Source organism: Dermacentor andersoni, chromosome 11 (assembly GCF_023375885.2).
Source record: "Dermacentor andersoni chromosome 11, qqDerAnde1_hic_scaffold, whole genome shotgun sequence".
Classification (NCBI taxonomy): Eukaryota; Metazoa; Arthropoda; class Arachnida; order Ixodida; family Ixodidae; genus Dermacentor; species Dermacentor andersoni.
The window spans coordinates 63,085,178-63,104,946 of NC_092824.1; the positions used below are offsets into that span (position 1 = coordinate 63,085,178).

The 19,769-nt window shown below is 49.8% G+C and overlaps 1 protein-coding gene across 1 annotated transcript in view; it reads left to right on the plus strand.

Moving 5' to 3' along the window:
* The window catches only part of LOC126517501 (solute carrier family 4 member 11-like), a 104,590-nt gene that overhangs the window by 51,677 nt on the left and 33,144 nt on the right, over positions 1-19,769 (plus strand). The window contains exon 4 of the mRNA XM_050167233.3: positions 15,487-15,556. Within this exon, the coding sequence (XP_050023190.1) occupies positions 15,487-15,556 (70 nt within the window). The remainder of the gene's footprint in view (positions 1-15,486; positions 15,557-19,769) is intronic.

Consider the following 19,769-nt stretch of genomic DNA (forward strand, 5'->3'; position numbering starts at 1 on the left):
AGATGGCGCTGTTTATTTTCCGGTTTTGCTAAAATTGCCAATCAGCGCGCGTCGTTGGCGGAGGCGTGGCCAGGGCGAAACTTTCGCGGAGCCGAACGTATCAGAATACAGCCCCTGTTCTCACCCGACGCTTGGGAAGCCTAATGCCTTCCGTAATAGGACACCATTAGGCATGCTCAGTCTTTCGTTCGTTACGCGTGACATAATGACATACACGCTGACCAGGTCAGCACGTGGTCTCTTAGTTTCCCTAGGTCAAGAAAAGGCATTCGATCGCCTTGAACATGGCCACATATTTAATGTACTGACCTCGTTCGGCTTTTCATCAATTTTTGTTGAACTTATTAGGAGTGCCTATTCAAATATCCGAAGTACATTGTTCCTTGATGGTCGGGAAAGTGCACCATTTCCCCGTTACTCGTGGTGTTCGTCAAGGGTGCCCTCTATCCCCAGTACTCTTTGTGCTCAGCCTTGAGCCATTTCTGCGCTCAGTACTGAGAGACCTTTACGTGTGTAGTCTCCCACTACCTGGTAGCGGTGTTGTGAAGGTGACAGCCTTCGCCGATGACATCACATTGTATCTCAGGAATGAAGATAGCTTATCCCGTTGCTTCAAATTTTTGCTGAATGCGGAAATATTTCAGGTGCTGCGCCAAATTTTTCAAAATGTCGTTATTTGTTCATTGGTTCACCACACGCCTAAGTCCTATTTTCCGTCTCCAAAAGAGTGACTCTATTCGTATTTTAGGCATTGATTACACTTGTGATGGCATATGAGACTCTGTGTGGCTCTCAATTCTTGAAGATGTAAGGCGAAATATTCAAGATGTTCAAGGGTATGATTTACCCTATTAGTAAGAAGGTACTTAGCACAGTCTACATATGGCGGCCAAGTGTGGTACGTTTGTCACGTTGTACAGCCACCATTACGGGTTACTAGGTCTCTGCAGTCCCTTCTTGGTTCGTTCTTCTGGTCGGGAAGCACAGAACTGCTCTGTCGCGCGGCGCTTGGGCAACCACGCTCTCGCGGTCGGTTCGCGTTCCCATCTGTGTCTGTCCACTGCCGGCTGATTGCACTGCGATTTCTGCTCCGCCTGTGACAGCGTGATCAGTGTCCCGCGCGTGAACTCACCTGCTATTTCCCTGGCACAAAAATTCATTACTTCTTACCGGGCGTGCACTTAAATCGCGGACCACAAGTGTTAAACGCACCTGTATTTTACTCTACGGCTGTGGCATTTTACCGCCACATACAACAGGTATGTCCTGATGTAGACGTTCTCGAAAACCGTGTTGTGGATACAATGTCAGCCTTACTGCTTCCTCTAGTTCCCCCAGCGCGCCGTGCACGTTCCTATAATGTGTCGTGGGAACGCGTCATTTCTGCCTGGCCACCTACGCGACTTCACGTGGCCTCTAGGGTGGCAAGTGCTTCCAACTCGACACAGGCTGGAGCGGTGGGGCGTAGTCCCAGCATCGCTGTGTCCAAATTGCCCCTTCAAGAATTCAATAAACATGTGCTGTTGCAATGCGTCGTTGCCAGGGTATTTTGGAGGGCCGTGCATGCTGGTTTCCGTGGCCTTGGAGTTAACCACTTTATTACATCTGGTCGCTGCTCACGTGGCCGCTTTACGCGACTTTTAATTGCTGCGGGGGCCTTTCGTCTGTGGCGTAACCGGTGCGAGGCAGTTGCCGCGAGACATCGTCGCCGCGCTCTGTTTCCACTTCTGGGGAGGCTTCACTTTGAGCTACTGTCGTTTCTGTCAGAGTTGTTCTTCCTTGGGGAAGAAGAGTTCCTTCGACAGCAATCATGCCGTTTGCTGTCGGTGTCTGATAGACGCCTACGGCTTAATTTTCGACCAGCCTGGTTCTTGCAGACAGGCCATCAGAGGTGTTCACTGAATGTGCACAGAATGTAGGTGCATGTGACTTCTGTGTGTGCGTGATCTCGTATACATGATCATTTTCGTATATAGCCATCTCATAGCAGCACTTCAATATTATCTAAAATGTCTCTGTCGCATCATCATTGTACATAACCATTTTGTACACTGTGGATATCAACATCCTTTTACATAATGTGACAATTAGTGTCTGTGTAACTGTGTGTTGCATGGGCCTATGTGGTTATGTGTTAGTAAGTGAGGACTCGGACACTTCTGTGAAAACGGGCCGTGTGTACAGTGCTTCATACTTTGTATATGTGATCGTCCTAATGGAATTGTGCCGTGATTGTGACTAATTATTCGTATCGTCTCTTGTTGAAATAAACTTTTTCTAAACAACCTTGGGAATTAGGTTCCTTTGGGCGTTGTCATAATGCTGTGCTAATTGCGGCACGGCGGATCACGGGTGAACCCAACACCACCTAGAACAAGTTAAGGCAGAAGCACTGTCGCCGTGACGTCACCAGGTGGCGCTGTGCGTAACTGTGCTTCGGGAAGCACATTAACGCTAACAGGAAAGCGTTAATAGGGTGAGTTTAGAAAAAAAAAAAAGGTTATTTCAACAAGAGACGATACGAACACGGAGTCACAATCACGGCACGATTCCACCCCCCAGGACAATAACATATACAAAAAAAAAAAAAAAACGAAGCAAACCGGCGTCGGCGCCTTGCTTTCGGCGGGGACCGACACTTCGGCAAAAATCTTCTCGTACCACGAATAGTCAACCAAGCTAGCCTTCCATGTAGTGCCAGGCAGTTGCCGAACGAATTGAATTTGCCAAGGTGAAATACGTCAGAAAAATCGTAAAGTACGACTTACACACAACCTGCAGACGTTATAGCGTCGGATTGTAATTTGAATATACGAGAAAACAAAACTCTGTTACGTGGAAACTCAAAAGGCAAACCGTTTTTCTGACGTTTCTACCATTCGTATATCGGTTATGGCCTCCGAGATTTGCACGCGCCGGAGCGCGCAAATCTTAAAGGCCATAAAGCGGCGCGCTCGGTTCCTTGCAACACCTCCCGACGAAGCTCGCCTCCGCCGCATCGCGGCCCACGCAAGAGGCCGTGTTTCTACCAGAAAGCTCGCCTTCGTGCATAGAGTTCGCCGCCAGCGTTTGCAGGTAAACATTACGATTACATAATCTGCAGTTACCTGGAAGCGTGAGAAGCAGTCGGGAACCTTTGAACGTTATCGCTTTCCGCTCTTAAAGGCGAAGCCTAAGCCTCCTCCAGATTTATAACGCTATTTGCATTTCTTGATATGAGCAAACTTTCGGTTAAGACTTCGCCTAGAAAAATACGCAAAGGACAGTGGAAGGGCATGAACGACAATAACAACTGTAGCCGTATCCCTGTTTGCCGCAGGCGGAATGCACAAGTCGTCCCCAACTTAGTTGTTGGCGTCTTCATGGAATGGAACGTTGTCGTCAAGTCAGCTTTTGCGACACGCAGGTATGTTATCGAAGGCGCTTCGTCTTCGACGATGTGGAAAAGCAGGAGACGCCCATCGCCCTCAGGGCAGCGCCAAAAATTTGACTTTCTGCGTCTGAAGTGGGAAGCTAAGTCTCCAGTGCACATTATTGCGTCTGCCTCTTACTCACGGCGGAATGACTCCGCAGATTCTGCAAGATCTGCCTAGATTGCTGCCGCTTCCAGCCGTTCTCGTTTGGAGTGAGGGTTCCTCTCGTTGTGCGCTCTTTTGAAAGATAAGCTTGGCAGTCCGTAAATTTCCACGGAACAATGCCGGGACGAATGCGCGGACTATAGGCAATGGTGCGGTCACTGTGCGTCCTGTTTTTTCGTCAACGTACGAATCCTCTTGAGTTATGTCTTGCGGTGCGAAGAGCAGATCTGAAACCTACAAAAAATATCAAACCCTGATTTATCTGCAATCTTTCTGCAAGACGGTTAAGTAAGCGCTACGTGTACTTCCAATAGCATACGCTTTTTGATGCTGAAACGTTGTGTACTTTGATCGCGGTAGGAAGCATAAGAAAATTCTGCAGGATAACTCACCTTGGAAAACTGTGAAGGAGTGAAGTTGTCCCGTGGAATTGCGCGCACCCATTTTCTGCGCAGCTCCTCGTCTTGAGGAAACGCAGCACTCGTTCGACATGGCGAATTCAATGTCCCGCTATCACTACAGCACGCACGACGAATTCACTACTTCTCAAAAGAAGCACACTGATGGGACCGACGTACCACGTGTGGCGGCAAAAAACAAACTGAGGTGCCCGGTGTACATTTCAGTGAAAGAAAGCGAATGTCTAAATGACGAGCAGTGACGTGTATTAAGTTGTATCCACCCGCGCTTGAGTGGGTTCCCGACGCAACCCTTTCGAGCGCGCCGCCGGTTTGTGACGTCAGCACTCCGAATGCGGAGAGCCCTCCAGCCTTTAGTCTTCAAGGTATTGGTGAACACCCTGTTCAAAGGCCTTGCAGGAGGTGCTGCGAGAGTAACAATCCATGGAGAAGGTTCTCGCTCTCCCCTATGAAAACGTCGACCTTTTACAGCGAGCAATCTGCGCGCCGCATGCAAGAATACACAGGCCATAGTCTAAGAATCTTCCGAGAGCGCTCTGTTATCCAACAGGTTGAGTTTGAGCTTGTAGAGTACGTCGTTGAATGTCAAAGGATGGGCAATGATACAGAGAGTGGTCCAGAGTCTCATCGCACTCGCACAAATTGCACGCCGTATTGTTGGCAGTCCCCATTAGGGATAGGCATTCATAAATTTGACTCCCACCCACATGCGAAACAGTAAAGTTGTTTCGCTTTGGGAGAGCGCAAATGGCAGGCGAAGTCGCAAGTTAGGGTCGAGAGAGTGCAAGGGTGAGTTGGGGAAAAATACGATGAATTCCATCGTAGAAGTGCGATGTGGCGAGCAAGTGATTTAAGTTGCCGCGCAGCATCCGTTCTTGAGAGGGGTACAGGCACCCGCTGATGTTTTTGATGAGCCGAACACGCAGCTTCACCTGCACTATCATTGCCGACGATTCCGCAATGGCTAGGCAACCACTGAAATACAATGTCGCGTCCTTTCTCGAGCGCGTGATGATGAGCGTGCCTTATTTCGTACCCAAGCTACTCGTGTAACCCACGACGTAGGGCAAACTGCAGAGTTTGTAGGGCTGTCGTTACACACACACGCTTGCGTCAGACACAACTGCTCGATTTACAAAAAGACACGTTCGTCCACTTGGCAACGCTTTGCCAAAGCCCAAACAACACTGTAGCCAGCTACCTGTAAAATGCTTCGCATAGCATCGACACCCACTGTGTGTGGGATCTGTATAATATTTCACGCGAGAGCGTTAAGGGCCCCATGTTGCAGAAAATCTGGTGTCGGCGGAGTTTTCAGTGAGCGAATATATTTAGGTATATGTATATGCCACGCCTTGCTATATGACATGCGCTATATGCGGGTTATGTTGCCACACCATTCTATCAGTAAAGTTGCTCATACCTTGCCTTCCATTCTTGACTAAGTTATTCCTAGGAATTTGGACAATTACTGCCAACAAACAAATGACATGAAACAAAACGCCGACAGCGCGTGCCTTTTATGTTAAATTTTCTCAAACTTATATATTAAAAGTGTGAAGCAATAACGGAAGCCTGAAAATGACGTAATATTTTTTTTTTTGAGACGGCTGTTCACTGCCTCCAGGATCGGCCCACGCGAGTGGCCGTGTTCCTACCAGAAAGCTCGCCTTCGTGCAGAAAGGAGGTGAAGAAGATTCGTGTAAACGCAGAAAATTGTCGAACGATTCAGTGGCTCTGGGGGGGAACGCTGCGTTCGCCGAAGAGTGCGGACGTGCTTCACATGCGCTCCGTGATTTTGGGGTCCTTTGACCCGGTTAATCCCATCGGACTACCGAAATTCTGGTCGGAATCGACGTCGGAAGTGAAGAGGACCACGAGGATACCAATTTCAAGCCGGTGGGTCCCCTTTTTTCGGATTTTATCGGCATTTGAAGTTCCCACGTGGTCGGCAGGGCGTTACGTACGGGGCTCCGCGTCCTTCCCGGCTTCGGCCCGCGGTGAAGACGCATCGGAGCGATGTCCCGAACGAGCAATCCGAGCTACGACCAACCCGTGACCTTAAGACCGACAAGATTTTCGGCTGAATCCCAGGAAAACATGGAAGAAGACTTCCACGACACCATCGAAGTGGCCCACATGCAGCAAGACCGAGACGGCCTCGCTGCAGCAGGGATCCAAGCCCCGGGAAGCAGCACCTCAACGATCCAACGCTCACAAGTAAGCGGAATCGACAGAGAAAAAGAAGACGACTGGATAGTCGCCATGTCGAAGAAACAACGGAAACGCCAAGACGGCGGCGGCAAGCAGCAAGTCTTGGCGGGAAACGGCCTAGATTGCGCGCCTTTTTCAGGGGCGACGAAGAACGCAGCTGGCGCGCCAGCCGCGGCGGAGAAGAAGGAGAGGGAGGGAGCGCCGAGGCGACGCCTGCCTCCGCTCCCCAGAGACGACTTTAAAATCGTCCTCCGGCCGAGAGAACTCGCAGTCAGAGACTTGCACCAACACCACGTGGCGCGGGCGGTAGTCGCGGCTACCGAGCGGGGATGTAAGGAAGAAGACCTGATCATCCGGCTGCGCATTGGATCGAACATCATAATTGTGAGCACCAGCAACGAAGAAGCGGCCAAGAAGATTATGCGCATCAAGCAGCTGAGCTTCGGAGGCAAGAACTACGCCGTAAACGCACACGTAGCGGCGCCGGACGGCACGCTACGCGGGGTGATCCACGGAGTGGATCCGGAGACTTCGCCCGAGGAACTCAAGGCAAGCCTCAGAGTTCGCACGCAAGGCGTGAAGATCCTAACAGCCAGAATGCTCGGGAGATCCAGCACGGCCATCATCACCTTCGACGGCCCCACCCTCCCGAAGCAAGTTCTCTACCACAGCGGAGAATTTTGGTGCTACCCGTACCGGCCCACGAGGCAGGTATGCTACACCTGCGGCCAAAAGGGGCACCGAATGGACGTCTGCCCGAATCCGGAGACTAGGGCCTGCAGACAGTGCGGTCTCCAGAACCCGGCGGCAGACCACCCATGCACACCCAAATGCCTGCTGTGTGGCGGCGACCACGTGGCGGGCACGAGAGACTGCAAACAGCGACTCAAGTCGGCGAGCGAGCTGCGGTGGGGCCCCCTGCAGCAGCAACGCCGTAGCCGGGGCCGCAGCCGGGGAAGAACACCAAGATGGTTCCGTGACGAGAGTCAGGAGTCGGGCCGGAGCAGCCGCGGGGGCAGCCGGAACCGGAGCCAGAGCCGGGGATCCGAAAAGGACGAGTCCTTCCCACCCCTGGGCGGCAACGACAAGCAACAGCAGAAGCAGACGCAAGGGCAGAGACAGCAAAAGAAGAAGAGCGGCGGCGTTAAGGTGAGCTGGGGAGACGGCCCTCCCAAATCACTCTTTGCTCCGCACTCGAACACAAACAACACACAAACCGCACGCGAGAAACAGCTAGCGGAGGAAAATACGACACTTAAACGTGAACTTGAGCAGCTTAGGAAGCAGCTAAGCGAGGTTATCAGAGAACTACGTGAATCGAGGACAGGCTATGCCCCGCCTAGGACTCTGACCCCACCGCCTAGGGCGATGGAGACGGGGCAACAACACCACGAGGGAGGGACCTCCAACGATGACCTTAAAACCTTCATGATGAACATGCAGAGGCAGATGCAAGAGCAGATGCAGCAGTTAAAAAGCGAAATGCAGCAGGGACAACAAAAGTTTGCCCTGTTAGAACAGAATGTCAGGACGCACATCAAGAGCCAAAACACACAGAGAATAACCAATGATGCTAGAGACAGATTACTTAACGAACGCAGGTTCGGCACAGAAACCCCCAACGCAAATAATGGTAACCCATCATGGCAGAACGCCTCCAACAATTAGAGATGTGGCAGTGGAACTGCAGGGGGTACAGGCAAAAACAAGGCCTCCTGCAGCAATTCATCTATGCCAGAGGAACCCCACCAGACGTAATTATGCTACAGGAAACAAACTGCACCCCTACGCTTAGGGGCTACACGTGTCAGGAAAATGGCCGTACGGCAACTCTCATTAGCAAACAAGTAGTAGCCATAGCACATAACGAAATAAAGGACACCCGGATCGAACACGTGATCACGGAGATAATCCCCAAAAAGAAAGCACGATCTAAAAGCACTTATATTATAAACCTATACAGCCCGCCCAGACAGAAAGATGGGGACTTTATTAGGCTCTTTACGGAGGCGAAAAAGTTCGCGGGGAACAACACCCTAGTAATAGCAGGTGATTTCAACGCCAAGAGCCCGAGGTGGGGCTACAATAAAGACGACAAGAAGGGACGTGGCATTTGCGCTGCAGCAGAACAGGCAGAGTGCGAATTGCTAACCGACGAACACCACCCAACTAGACAGGGGAACAGCGTCAGTTCAGACACGTGCCCTGACTTAACCTTCGTAAGGGGCGCCAGACAAGCAGAATGGGAGAACCTGCTCGAGAACCTTGGAAGCGACCACCACATAATAAGGATCAGCACAACCGCAACCAATATCAAGCGGAAAATAGGCAAGGTCCGCCTAACGGACTGGGACGCCTTCAGAGCACACTGCAAGCAGATCAAGGGCGACATTGTATCTGCGGAGGAGTGGAGCCAGCAACTCAGACAGATCCAAGAACTCTATACTAAAGAGGTGGATAGAACCGAACAAACTCCGGAGGTGGACAAGCGGCTCCTCAAGCTATGGGAGGCGAGACGCGGCCTCACCAAGCATTGGAAAAGACAGAAGTTCAATAGGAAGCTAAAGATTAAAATAGCCGAAATAACTCAACAAGCGGAGGAGTATGCAACGCAGCTGGCTAGGCAAGGATGGCAGCAATTCAGCAACGCGCTGAACGGCACCCTCAGCACGGCCAGGACGTGGCAGATCCTCAAGTCCCTCATGGACCCGAGCAAGAACAAATCAGAAAGCGGCAAATCGATTCAGAGGCTGGTGCACCAGTACACGGGCACGGACGAACAGCTACTCGAGGAAGTCCGGGTCAAATGCTACGGCAGAGACCAGGTCGAAAGCTACCAAGAAGAGTACCAGGGCGAAGAGAATCCCACCATGGATCGGCCCATAACGAGAGAGGAAGTCGTCGAGGCGATCAGGTCGGCAACAAAAAACACAGCAGCGGGGGCGGACAGAATCAAGAACTCGCTCATAAGAAACCTCAGCGATGGCGCCATAGATCAGCTCACAGCCTACTTCAACAAGCTCTGGCACGAAGGAAAAGTGCCGGCCGAGTGGAAACACGCGGTAGTGGTAATGATCCCGAAGCCAGGCAAGAAACTCCAGGTCGAGAACCTCAGGCCGATCTCCCTCACGTCGTGCCTGGGCAAGATGTACGAGAAAGTAATCACAAGAAGGATCCAGTCGCACCTAGAGAGGAACCAACTGTACCCAGACAGCATGTACGGGTTCAGAGCCCACCTGTCTACGCAGGACGTACTACTCCAACTCAAGGAGGAAGTACTCGAGCAAATGCCGAGAAGTGGCGAAAACGTTGTCATGGCCCTCGACATAAAGGGAGCCTTCGACAACGTGAGCCACGCCGCCATCATGGAAGGCATCAACAACACCAACTGCGGGGGAAGAACCCACGACTACATCAGGGCCTTCCTGAGCGACAGAACAGCGACCGTGGGACTAGGCGAGCTGAGAAGCGACGTCTTCACCACGCCTTGCAAAGGAACACCCCAAGGCTCCGTGATATCGCCCGTCCTGTTCAATATGGCGATGATCGGGCTAGCAAGACGCCTCAAGGAAATCCCGGGGATCCAACACGCGATGTACGCCGACGACATCACGGTGTGGGTCACCCAAGGATCGTTAGGGGAGAAGCAGGACAGACTACAAGAAGCTGCGACCTGCGTAGAGACCTACGTCAGGGAGAGAGGCCTCAGATGTTCGACGGAGAAGTCGGAAATCATCAGGATCGGAAGAAATCCTACCAAAGCCTCTCTGGAAGTAGTTCTAGAGGGGCACTTGATCCCAGAGCAGAACATGGTACGAATCCTAGGCATGTGGCTGCAGAGCAGCCGAAAATGCAGCCATACCATCAGCCTGCTGAGAAGAGCCGCGGAGCAGGTTGGCAGAATGATCAGTAGAGTCTCCCAGAGAAGGTACGGGATGAAAGAAGAAGATACCCTCAAACTCGTCAACAGCCTAATCGTTAGCAGAGTTATGTACTCCTTGCCCTACCACGCAACAACAAAGGCGGAGCGAGAGCAAGCCGACTGTATTCTCAGGAAGGCATACAAGATTGCTCTACACCTGCCCAGAAACGCATCAAACGAGAAGCTACTCCAACTCGGAATCAGCAATACCTTCGATGAGCTTGCCGAGGCTCAATTGGGGGCACAACTCATCAGACTCAGAGGCTCCTCTACGGGAAGGGCGCTCCTGAGAAGGTTGGGTCGGAACACGTGCGGACTGGTCGACAGATACGCGGACGTACCGGACGACCTTAGAAAGACCTTTAATGTAGGACCCCTGCCTAAAAACATGGATCCTAACCTACACGAGGACAGACGAACAGCAAGGGCCGAGCAGCTAGAAAGGAGGCTAGGCCGGTCAGAGAACACAGTCTATACGGACGCCTCCATGTACGTACATGCAGGGAAGCGCTTAGCCGCTACGGTGGTAGTTAATAGCACAGGAGACATGGCCACATGCGCCTCAGTGGAGGTCGTGGGCATAACGGAGGCCGAGGAAATTGCCGTCGCGCTGGCGGTAGCAGAAGGCTATAGGAAAGGCCGATCCCTAAACATCTTAACAGACTCGAAAGACACGTGTAAAAACTATACGAAGGGCAGAATTAGCGGCATGGCCCTCAGGATAATCAGTGGGGCAGCAGCCTCTGCTGAGCAGACACCCATACAACACATAATCTGGGTCCCAGGCCACGCAGGAGTAGCGGGGAACGAAAGAGCAGACAGCCTAGCTCGAGGGCTTACATACCGAGCAGGCATGTCAGATGTTCTGGAGCTTCAGCTACTAGCATGCGAGGGGGGATACACAGAGACATTACAACTATACAGGGGGACTAGATTCAAGTACCCACCACCACACAAAGCCCTCACTAGGGAGGAAGCAGTCGGGTGGCGTAGGCTACAAACAAACTCCTTCCCCAACTTGTACATCTATAACAAGATGTCACCAACACAATACAGAGCAAACTGCCCCTGGTGCGGCAACACACCCACACTATACCACATCACTTGGGAGTGCGAACGAAATAAAGCATTCCACCAACACGAATTCCCGAGTGCGGAGCAATGGGAGAGCCGGCTCACCAGCAGCGAGCTCGCGGCCCAAAGGGCCTTAGTGCGGCACGCTACTGATGCAGCGCGACTCAGTGGAGCCCTGGACTAGGGGCCCAACCTTGCTGAAGAGAAGCCTCAAGTCGCCGGCGCCAAGAAGACGACGGAGGCTTCGAATCCGCGAATCTCTTAAACGATCTCATTAAAAGTTTTCTACTACTACTACTCAGTGGCTCTGCTGGAGCACGTAATTGAGTGCAGCTTGAAGAGCCGCTATTTCTGCTACTGTAGACGTAGTATTGTGAGAGTATTTAGATTGCAGGTAGGCGGCGTCCGATGGAACAACTACTGCTTCGGTTGAGCTGTTGGAATCGTTGGAACCATCCGTGTAAACGTGCATGCGGTCATAATAAGACTCGTCGAGAGGAAGCAGAGACAACTGCTTCCGCGCTAGCGGTGACAAGTCTGCCTTCTCAGCGATTCCAGGAGCTGAGAGGAGCGCGTGAATTTGCCGGAGACACCACAGTGTCGATGTTGGGTGATTCGCAGGCTCGAAGCCAGGTCGCATCGAGCCATGGTGTCTCGTCACCGTGCCACAGAATGTAGCCTGTGGTCTTCGCGCTGGTAAACCTGCTAAATGATGGCATGGTAGCAGTTAAATGTGTCGAATGTGCCCTTTTAGCGTCTCAGCGACGATATGAGTGGTGATCGATGCTCCTGTGCAATGACAATCGTTGCAGCTGTCGAAGGACATGTCGGGAGGCAAAGACATGTCCGAAGTGCTTGGGCTTGTACGCTCTGTAGTGCAAGGAAATTAGTGTTGGGCAAGACGGACAGCTTGTTCAAGCTTGTTCGTAACGAATTACATGTGATTACTTACTTGCAAAAAATTAATTTCATGCCAGTCTTGTCATTTAATGAATACTATTTTTTTTACTTTGCAACAGTCACTGTAATTTAATTACAAGTTAATGGTTACGTTATTGGCGGGACAAGCTGGAAGAGGAGACGCAGCTTTTAGCACTTGAATATTGAGGAAACAACAGTAGGACGCCCGTGGTTGTCCAACGCGGCAGTCTCATGGATGCGCCTGCTTCGTCAGGCAAACCCGAGTTTTTCAACATTTCCCTAGGAGGCGATTTCAAGCAGCATAAATAGGCGGTAAGAGTTGCTATACTCAATCATTCGCTTAACGCAATCTATTATGCATCTCATATTTGCCTGTCAAACGTGCATGTTCCCGTCTTTCTGCATGATGCGCGACTCATATACACTTATTTTGGGCGGTAACACAAACAGCATTTTGAGGGCTGAGTGATAAGCAGTTATATTTTATTTCACATTGCATATTTAGCCACCTTTCTTGAGGAACGCGAGCCTTCTACTGGCCTCCCTTACAATACACCAGTTCAAGTCTAAATGGCCAACGAGTAAACGGAAGGGCCGGCAATAGCTCATCCAGATGTTGGACGACGAGTTGGATCTGCATTGCTTCGACTCCACGCCGACGGTCGCTTTGGAAGTTCTTGCAAGCAAATCACCTACACAAATTTTTTTTAACTCACTCAATGCTCACCGTGGTGGCCGAAATAGCGGCCATCTGAGCCGTGTCTGCGGCCGGCGTGGCCGTCATAAACGACCAGAAGGCGCTCAATAACATGAGAAGGTGCTCGATGGCGGGCGCTGTCACGTGGGTAAATATGGCGGCTCCCATGAGCGTGGTGCCACGAAAGGTCTGCACAGCGCTGTACGTTCGCCTCCACGCAAAGAATGACCCGCAGACACGAATTCGCGAATGCGATTAAGTGCCGCAAAGATGGGTTTTCGCACAACGTCAAGCGACCTGCCTTTATTCACTCCATCGCCTGTTCCAGATTTCGTAGGCGCGAGAAAACAGAACGTGGTGCAGACACCTAACGCTTCCTGAATGACGCGAAGCTCCCAACAACAAGCTGAACCAGTCAAGGACGCGGCTCGAAGGTCATTGTGCCTATCCCGGAGTGCGCGCAATACCAAGATTACCCGAGGAATGAACAGTAATGTTTTATAGTGCTGCTGATGTAACACATACGCTGTTTTCAGGTGCTTTAGAATGTCGTTTTACTGTTTACGGTTTCTCGCTGTGTATTCCGTGCTAAGACAGCCTCTGTTTTCAACAGCGTTCTTTTTTCTGCTTCGCATAGACTCTCAGCGTGACCCTCCAATCGATGTTTTCCACATTGGCTCCGCCAATACCAGGCAGATTTTCTCCAGCAAGCGGGAACGTAATCGAACAAACACAGTGGGGAAAAGTTGGCTGAACGGGCATAATGCATACCAAGAATATCATCTGGACATGCACGCTAACAAAAAAAAAAAGGCAAATACGTAATCGCACCCCAAATTAATGCATTGAAGGAACGCACTTCCCGAGCCGAACTCCGTTAGGAACAAATCTATCACATTTCTTCTTGAGCATGCAAGGAACACCGGCACCGTAGAACTCCACCGACTTAGCGATCCTTAATGCCCCATATCTGTCACTGGACCATCACACGTATGAAGAAATTGTATTGGCTGACTGTGACTGGACCACCTGCCACTGTGTGTGCTTGCCGATTTGCACTTGCACGACATGGTCGAGTAGGGTTCAGTGTAGGTGCATGTTGATGCAGGGGCGATGAGGGTTGGTGCGCGTGTAGACCATGTTTGCTTACCTCCAAATTTATTCGCCTTTGTGGACACTCTTTACGAAATAAAAACAAGTGTCACAAGACACACAAAAGAAAAACTGCGAAAAGAAAAACGCTAACTAACCCGTTCCCGTTGCTATGCCCTTCATTTAGGGTCGTTTAATATAAACGACTTCTGTGTTATTTTTGTTTGTTTGTTTTTGTTTGGTGGGTTTTCAGCATTTGGCAATCATTTTTCAGTTGTCTTTCGTGCTTCTATGAGTGAACCATTCTCGCATTGCTTTATTTTGTGTTCATGGCCGCTGCGTCCGCTTTGTCTGCCATGCGAAAACCGTCGCTTACTTTTGGTGCCGTCACGACAGCTTTTACTCCGGACACCGGTCGTCCCGTATGACGTGACAGTAATGAATTACACTGCATTAAAGTTACGGCAGGTACCTTCGGTGGTTTCACCTTGCAGTCGCACGGTTTGACCAGCAAGCAAGTTTTCTAACCGAGCTCTTTCCAAAGAGGAAACTTTAGCTCGGGGGCTGCCATCAAAATACATGGGAAAGGAGAAATCATTTTTCTCGGGCAGCCACTGCACCAAAAGTGATGGCGTTCGTTGCATTTAAAAGAAAAAGTTAAAATCTAGCGAGTGCTGGTAGCTAATTTGTTATTTAGGCTCCGTCAGTATTTTTATAAAAACTGCTGGAAATCGCACATTTTCAGAACACGAAACTATGGAGTTCACAACTGCGTAACTAAGCAGTGACAAAGAATATCAAAATTATGCAAATTGTATTTAATAGCACGTCTAAAGCAGACAAAATCTATGCATGATATATGGCTCTCAAACAGACCACGAATAGTGTGAGTAGGACTTTTGCAAAACCTTTGCAAACAATGTAACAAACGCACGTAAGATATAAAATGATAGACCAAATTTGACCGCTTTGGATGCTCTAACGGATGCAGTTTACAGAACTGAGATATCAGTTCTTAGTGCAGAGCTACGAATTCGTAAAGTTCGTGCTTCCATATTTTGTTCTCTTTTTTTCAAGCTTACCAATTTCTGAAAGCTCCTCTTAAAAACTTCGGGCCCTAAATAAAAATTCCGCTTCCAACCGTCACTACAATCTGACATTTCTCTCTCAAATGGAACAGATTTCACTAAAATCGGCCCAGTGGTTATCTCAGAAAAGCGCTTCTGCCTTTTACATGTGTTTGAATAGGCGTCATGGAAGTTGGGCCCGAGTTAAAGCTTCCTCAAGCCAACTCCCCAACTCCCCAAAATAAGATGGTGGCGCACCAAAACGGTAACGTTGCTTAAGGGGGGGGGGGGGAGGGGGGGGCACTACGGGCCAGCTATGGCCTGCCATATTTCGCTTGCGATATTGTATGGCTGCGCACTCTCGGGTGCTTTGTGGGTAAGCAGCCAACAGAGAATTGGCGCACTGCCGTATAAATGTGTCGGAAAGCGATCAGCAATTGTGATAAACCTTTTGGCGCTGGTCAGTAACATCTTCGTTTCTTTTTTTTTTTAATCTTCGCAGGTGCTTGACGGACGAGAACAGATGGCAACCCTAGCAGAAGCGAAGGAATCGCTTTTCACTCACGAACAAGGTAAATATGCTCGCAACTTCAAAACAGCGCGAACGTTCGCCGTAACAAACTGCGAATGATAAGACTTCATCATTTGGTTCTTCTATAACTATGGTGATGGTTAAGGAATGACTCCGAGTTTCGATGCTAAGTCGAAATGAAGTTGCACTCGGGCATGAGGAAAATAAGGTTAGCATATGAAATGATTTTACAGTACTGCTTATTCAACACCTGCAGCCGCTCCCTTTTTCCTTTTTTTCCCTTTTTAATGGGGGATGTGGTTCCTGTGCTCCCGTAAGATCTTTCCACAGGATTGCGATTGTGGTCGATGACGGAACTTCCAGACCTATACGTATCACGCGGAACGTATGGTCGCTAAGAGAAAGCGTGTTTATAAAGTGTCATCTCTTATGTCCTTTGGAATCAGGAATGTGTTCCATCAATATAGGAACTTCGCTAGGATACATTTTAAAATGGCGTTGTGAGGGAAGAGTGTGGGCGTGTGCACAAGATCTGCAGTCATGCGGCCGAAAGCAGCACGCATACTTTGAACTATGCGCTTGTATAGCCGTTCTTCTTCAGGTGAAGCATTAGCAAAGGCAACGCGACTCGCCATTTTGACCGACTCAGAAACACGTGTCAGGCACATCGTTCGACTGAGAAGGGTTGGGGGGGGTGACTGAATCCAAGGACACTGAAACGGACGCAGCGTTCAATCTGTCGTGCTCAATAAATGTGTGATCTGTCGAGCTTTTAATGAGTGTTCAGTTTTTGCGGTGCCCCAACTAACTCAGCCACAGTGGAACGATAAAATGATCATATTAACACATTACGAGCATATTGTGAGCATATAGAAAATGAGCATATTAATGGAAGCATTTACTCTTTAATGTCTACTTCGGTACAAGCATGCGCCGATACAGGGGGATGTCTGGATGTCCCGACCCCCCGCCTCTCAAGACTTGTGTGCGCAGTGTAAGCGTATGGCACGTGACATGACCACGAAGTAGTACTTCTAAGCTTTCGCTGACCTTTTGCGCTGGAGAGACAAGAAATGTTTGATGATTATTGAAGAGAACCCAACGGCACGTAAAAAATAACTCATTATCATCATCATCAATGATAATCTCAAGGTCAATCCCACCCCCCTTTTGAAAAAGACCTTGATCCGCACAATGGTACAAGGGGTAAATGCTTGCTACCTTGTGCGGCCAAACAAGAAGTAGATTACGTCTAACAAATCTGAAGTTATTTTTTTTTATTTTAGAAGAAAGGTTCTCTATGTTTTCCTTTAGCAACCCGATCACCCATTCCACCATTTCAAGCGACTTGATTTTCCCTGAAAGGCCAGTGATTGAGAACTTAGATACAGCTTACCGGAACCAATTCCGAGCCTAAAATTCTGGACCAGCCAATTAAGATTCAGGCGACTGTACAACAGCGATTTGGGCTTTGTCTCTCTGTCATGAATGGTGGAGCGATCATACTATACCTGCCACGTTAAACGAATACAGAGAATGGTGCTATACATCTGCTCTATCTCCCAAAGTGTAGACGTGTCTTGAACAGAACCTCGTCGTATTCAAGGATTCCAAATCTCCCCTACAGTAAATACCGTAGAGAATTTTTCCATGTGTTCATGTATAGAGCGCAATGAATTATCGCGCTTTCTGCCCAGGTTACTGCGAGAAACAGAATTGATAAGACTCACGGTGTCCTCGAAGAGACCTTCAGGCAACGTAATATCAGTGTTATATGCTAAAGCACAATGAATAAACCGCAAATTGATCTTCGTAGCTGCATTCTTAAACGCAAAAGAAAAGAAGCAGTATGTATACCTCAAGCAAAAGTGTACTTCATTGTGATTTTTTTAATGTTAATATAAAACAAGAGCAAAAGTAAAATTAAGCTGGCGGGCCAATGTGGCGGGCACAGAGCTCGCGCGAATTGTTGGTTAAATTATTTCTAAAGAATGTAGCTTCGAAGACGCATCCCTTTCTTTAGCCGTAATACCGCTTTAGCAATGCTTGAGACTGCTATGCTCTGTTGTGCAGGGTTCCTAAAGATGACCTGACCCGTAGTTGAGTTAACTCAAGTTCGACCCAGGAACGTTCATCATTTCGGGCTGCGTATAAGTTGCTTCTGAAATCAGACAGTCCCACATTATTTCCTTTTATGATCCTCCTTTATACTCATCATCAATTTTCCGTGGCAGTGAAAGAAAAGCTGTACGGGGGCGGAGCTCCAGCATGTGTGTTACGGTGCCAAGTTGTCCGACTTTTGGTTTCTTGGATCAGATGCTTAACCAGCGCAGCTACCACGTGCGACGGCTTATATCGTTTACCGAGACACGGAAGGGAGAGGCAAAAAGAAAAAGGAATAAGTAACGATAGGCCCAATATACCACTTAGGGGTGTTTTTTTACGTATTGTTTTGCTGTTGTAAGAAACACGTTTGTGTTTTCTCCTTCTAAAAGTGCGGGACTACTTTCAGGAGCGCCCTCATTTGTGCGTGTTATGGCTCTTTAATCTTTGCCTCCATTGCCACAAGAATATGTCAGCTAGTGTGGCGCCAGAAAGGTTTCAGGGATTGAGGCGAATGCCACCGTATCGTAATGCGCCGCCACTCTAAAGCTTCCTTCGAAAGCTACTAAAGAGAACTATGCAAGTGTTACCGTTGAGCTATGTCATGGCAACGATCGTTAGTACACGAATTTGTCTCGTCTTCGTGCTTATGACTTCAAGCGTTCTTTGCGACGTCAGTTTCTCTCTACAAACTTCCAAGCACTCGCATAGTTGTCTAAGTACAGCAGCAAGGGGAATCAGTACCAACGCACATTCATCATCCGGGAACACGGCGAACGATTTAATTTACAGCGCCCTCGATATTGCGAAGTCACGAAGTCATCTGAGGCCAGAAGAACGAATTTTAGGCGAGTACTCGCACTGCCCGACATTCCCACGCCGGCTGAACCGCCATGCTTGAAGCATCCGTAGTCACTAGCGCCCTCTGGTAATTCCCTCTAGTAGTTCCCCCAGAGTTCCCTATAGTAATTTTTGTAGAAGACGCTACGTGGCGGGTACAGCTCCGAGTCAGACGGCAAACCACCGAGCTGACCTTTTTCTCGTCCACTAATCGCGTGACTACACCGCGTAATGTACTCGCCGTGCAGACACCCACGCGAGGAGGGTACTCGTAAAAAAATAAAGAAAGAAAGAAGCGCGCGCGCCCGCACCTTCTGCCGTGCTTCGTGTCGACCTCCGTTACCTCACCCTCGCTTCCTTCTCTCTTAACTTTTTCCATTCGGTTTAGCGAGCAGGTTTGACCTTTCCGGATTTTCACGCGGTCCCGAAACCGACGCTCACCTGTGGTTTCCGCGCGTAAAGGTCAAATCTGTGAGCCGCAGGTGCCGGAAGGTAAAGAACACACATAAAGAGTGCTAAAAGTAATAGAGAAATGACTTGACGAGTTGGGGTTGGGGGGGGGGGGGGGGGCGAAGTGCTCGCTGTAGTGTTTTTTGCGGCTCATCTATCAGTCCGCGCGTAGGAAGTGCGACGTCTGCCGACTCCAGCGCCATGGGGAGGGAGGGAGGGAGGGGGGGGGGGGGGACAGACAGCGCTACATAATAAAAAACGAGTGTCGCCACTATTGCCGCACGTCGCGTCTCCCTTTTGACAGGGTTAGTCTCCTCAGACCGCGCGCCTACGCGCCCGCGAAGGCTGCCGGGACGGTATCTCGCCGAGTACGGCTGGCATTATAGCTGCTGAACACCGAGATTCCTGTCGCTACACGTTTACAGCGGATTGTAACAATCGTGAGCAAAGCAAACCGTGCTTGGGTTTTGTAGCTACGACTTCAGGGTTTAGCGGGCTTGATTATACGAGCTTCGAGCGGAGGTGTGGATGATGGGTTCCGAAGGAAGGAAACGGTGCTTCGTGTTAATTGATTTGCAGCCGTTCGCAAACGTGCGCGACACCTACGCCGCATGCGCGGTCGGCGTTCATGGCAAAAGGAGTACACCGCCATTGTGCTGTGCGATTGCCAGGCACGGGGATGCGTGGGCTGTCACCTAAATTAACGCAAGCATATATCGCGTGTAAACAGCATAGGCACGATGCCTAACCAGTGTTGTTCACCAATGTTCTTTTGTCATCGTTGCGTCAAGGTAGTCAAAAGGAGTTCCAGTCGTTTTGCCATGCGGTTGCCAGGCACAGGGCCCCGTGGGCTGTTAACT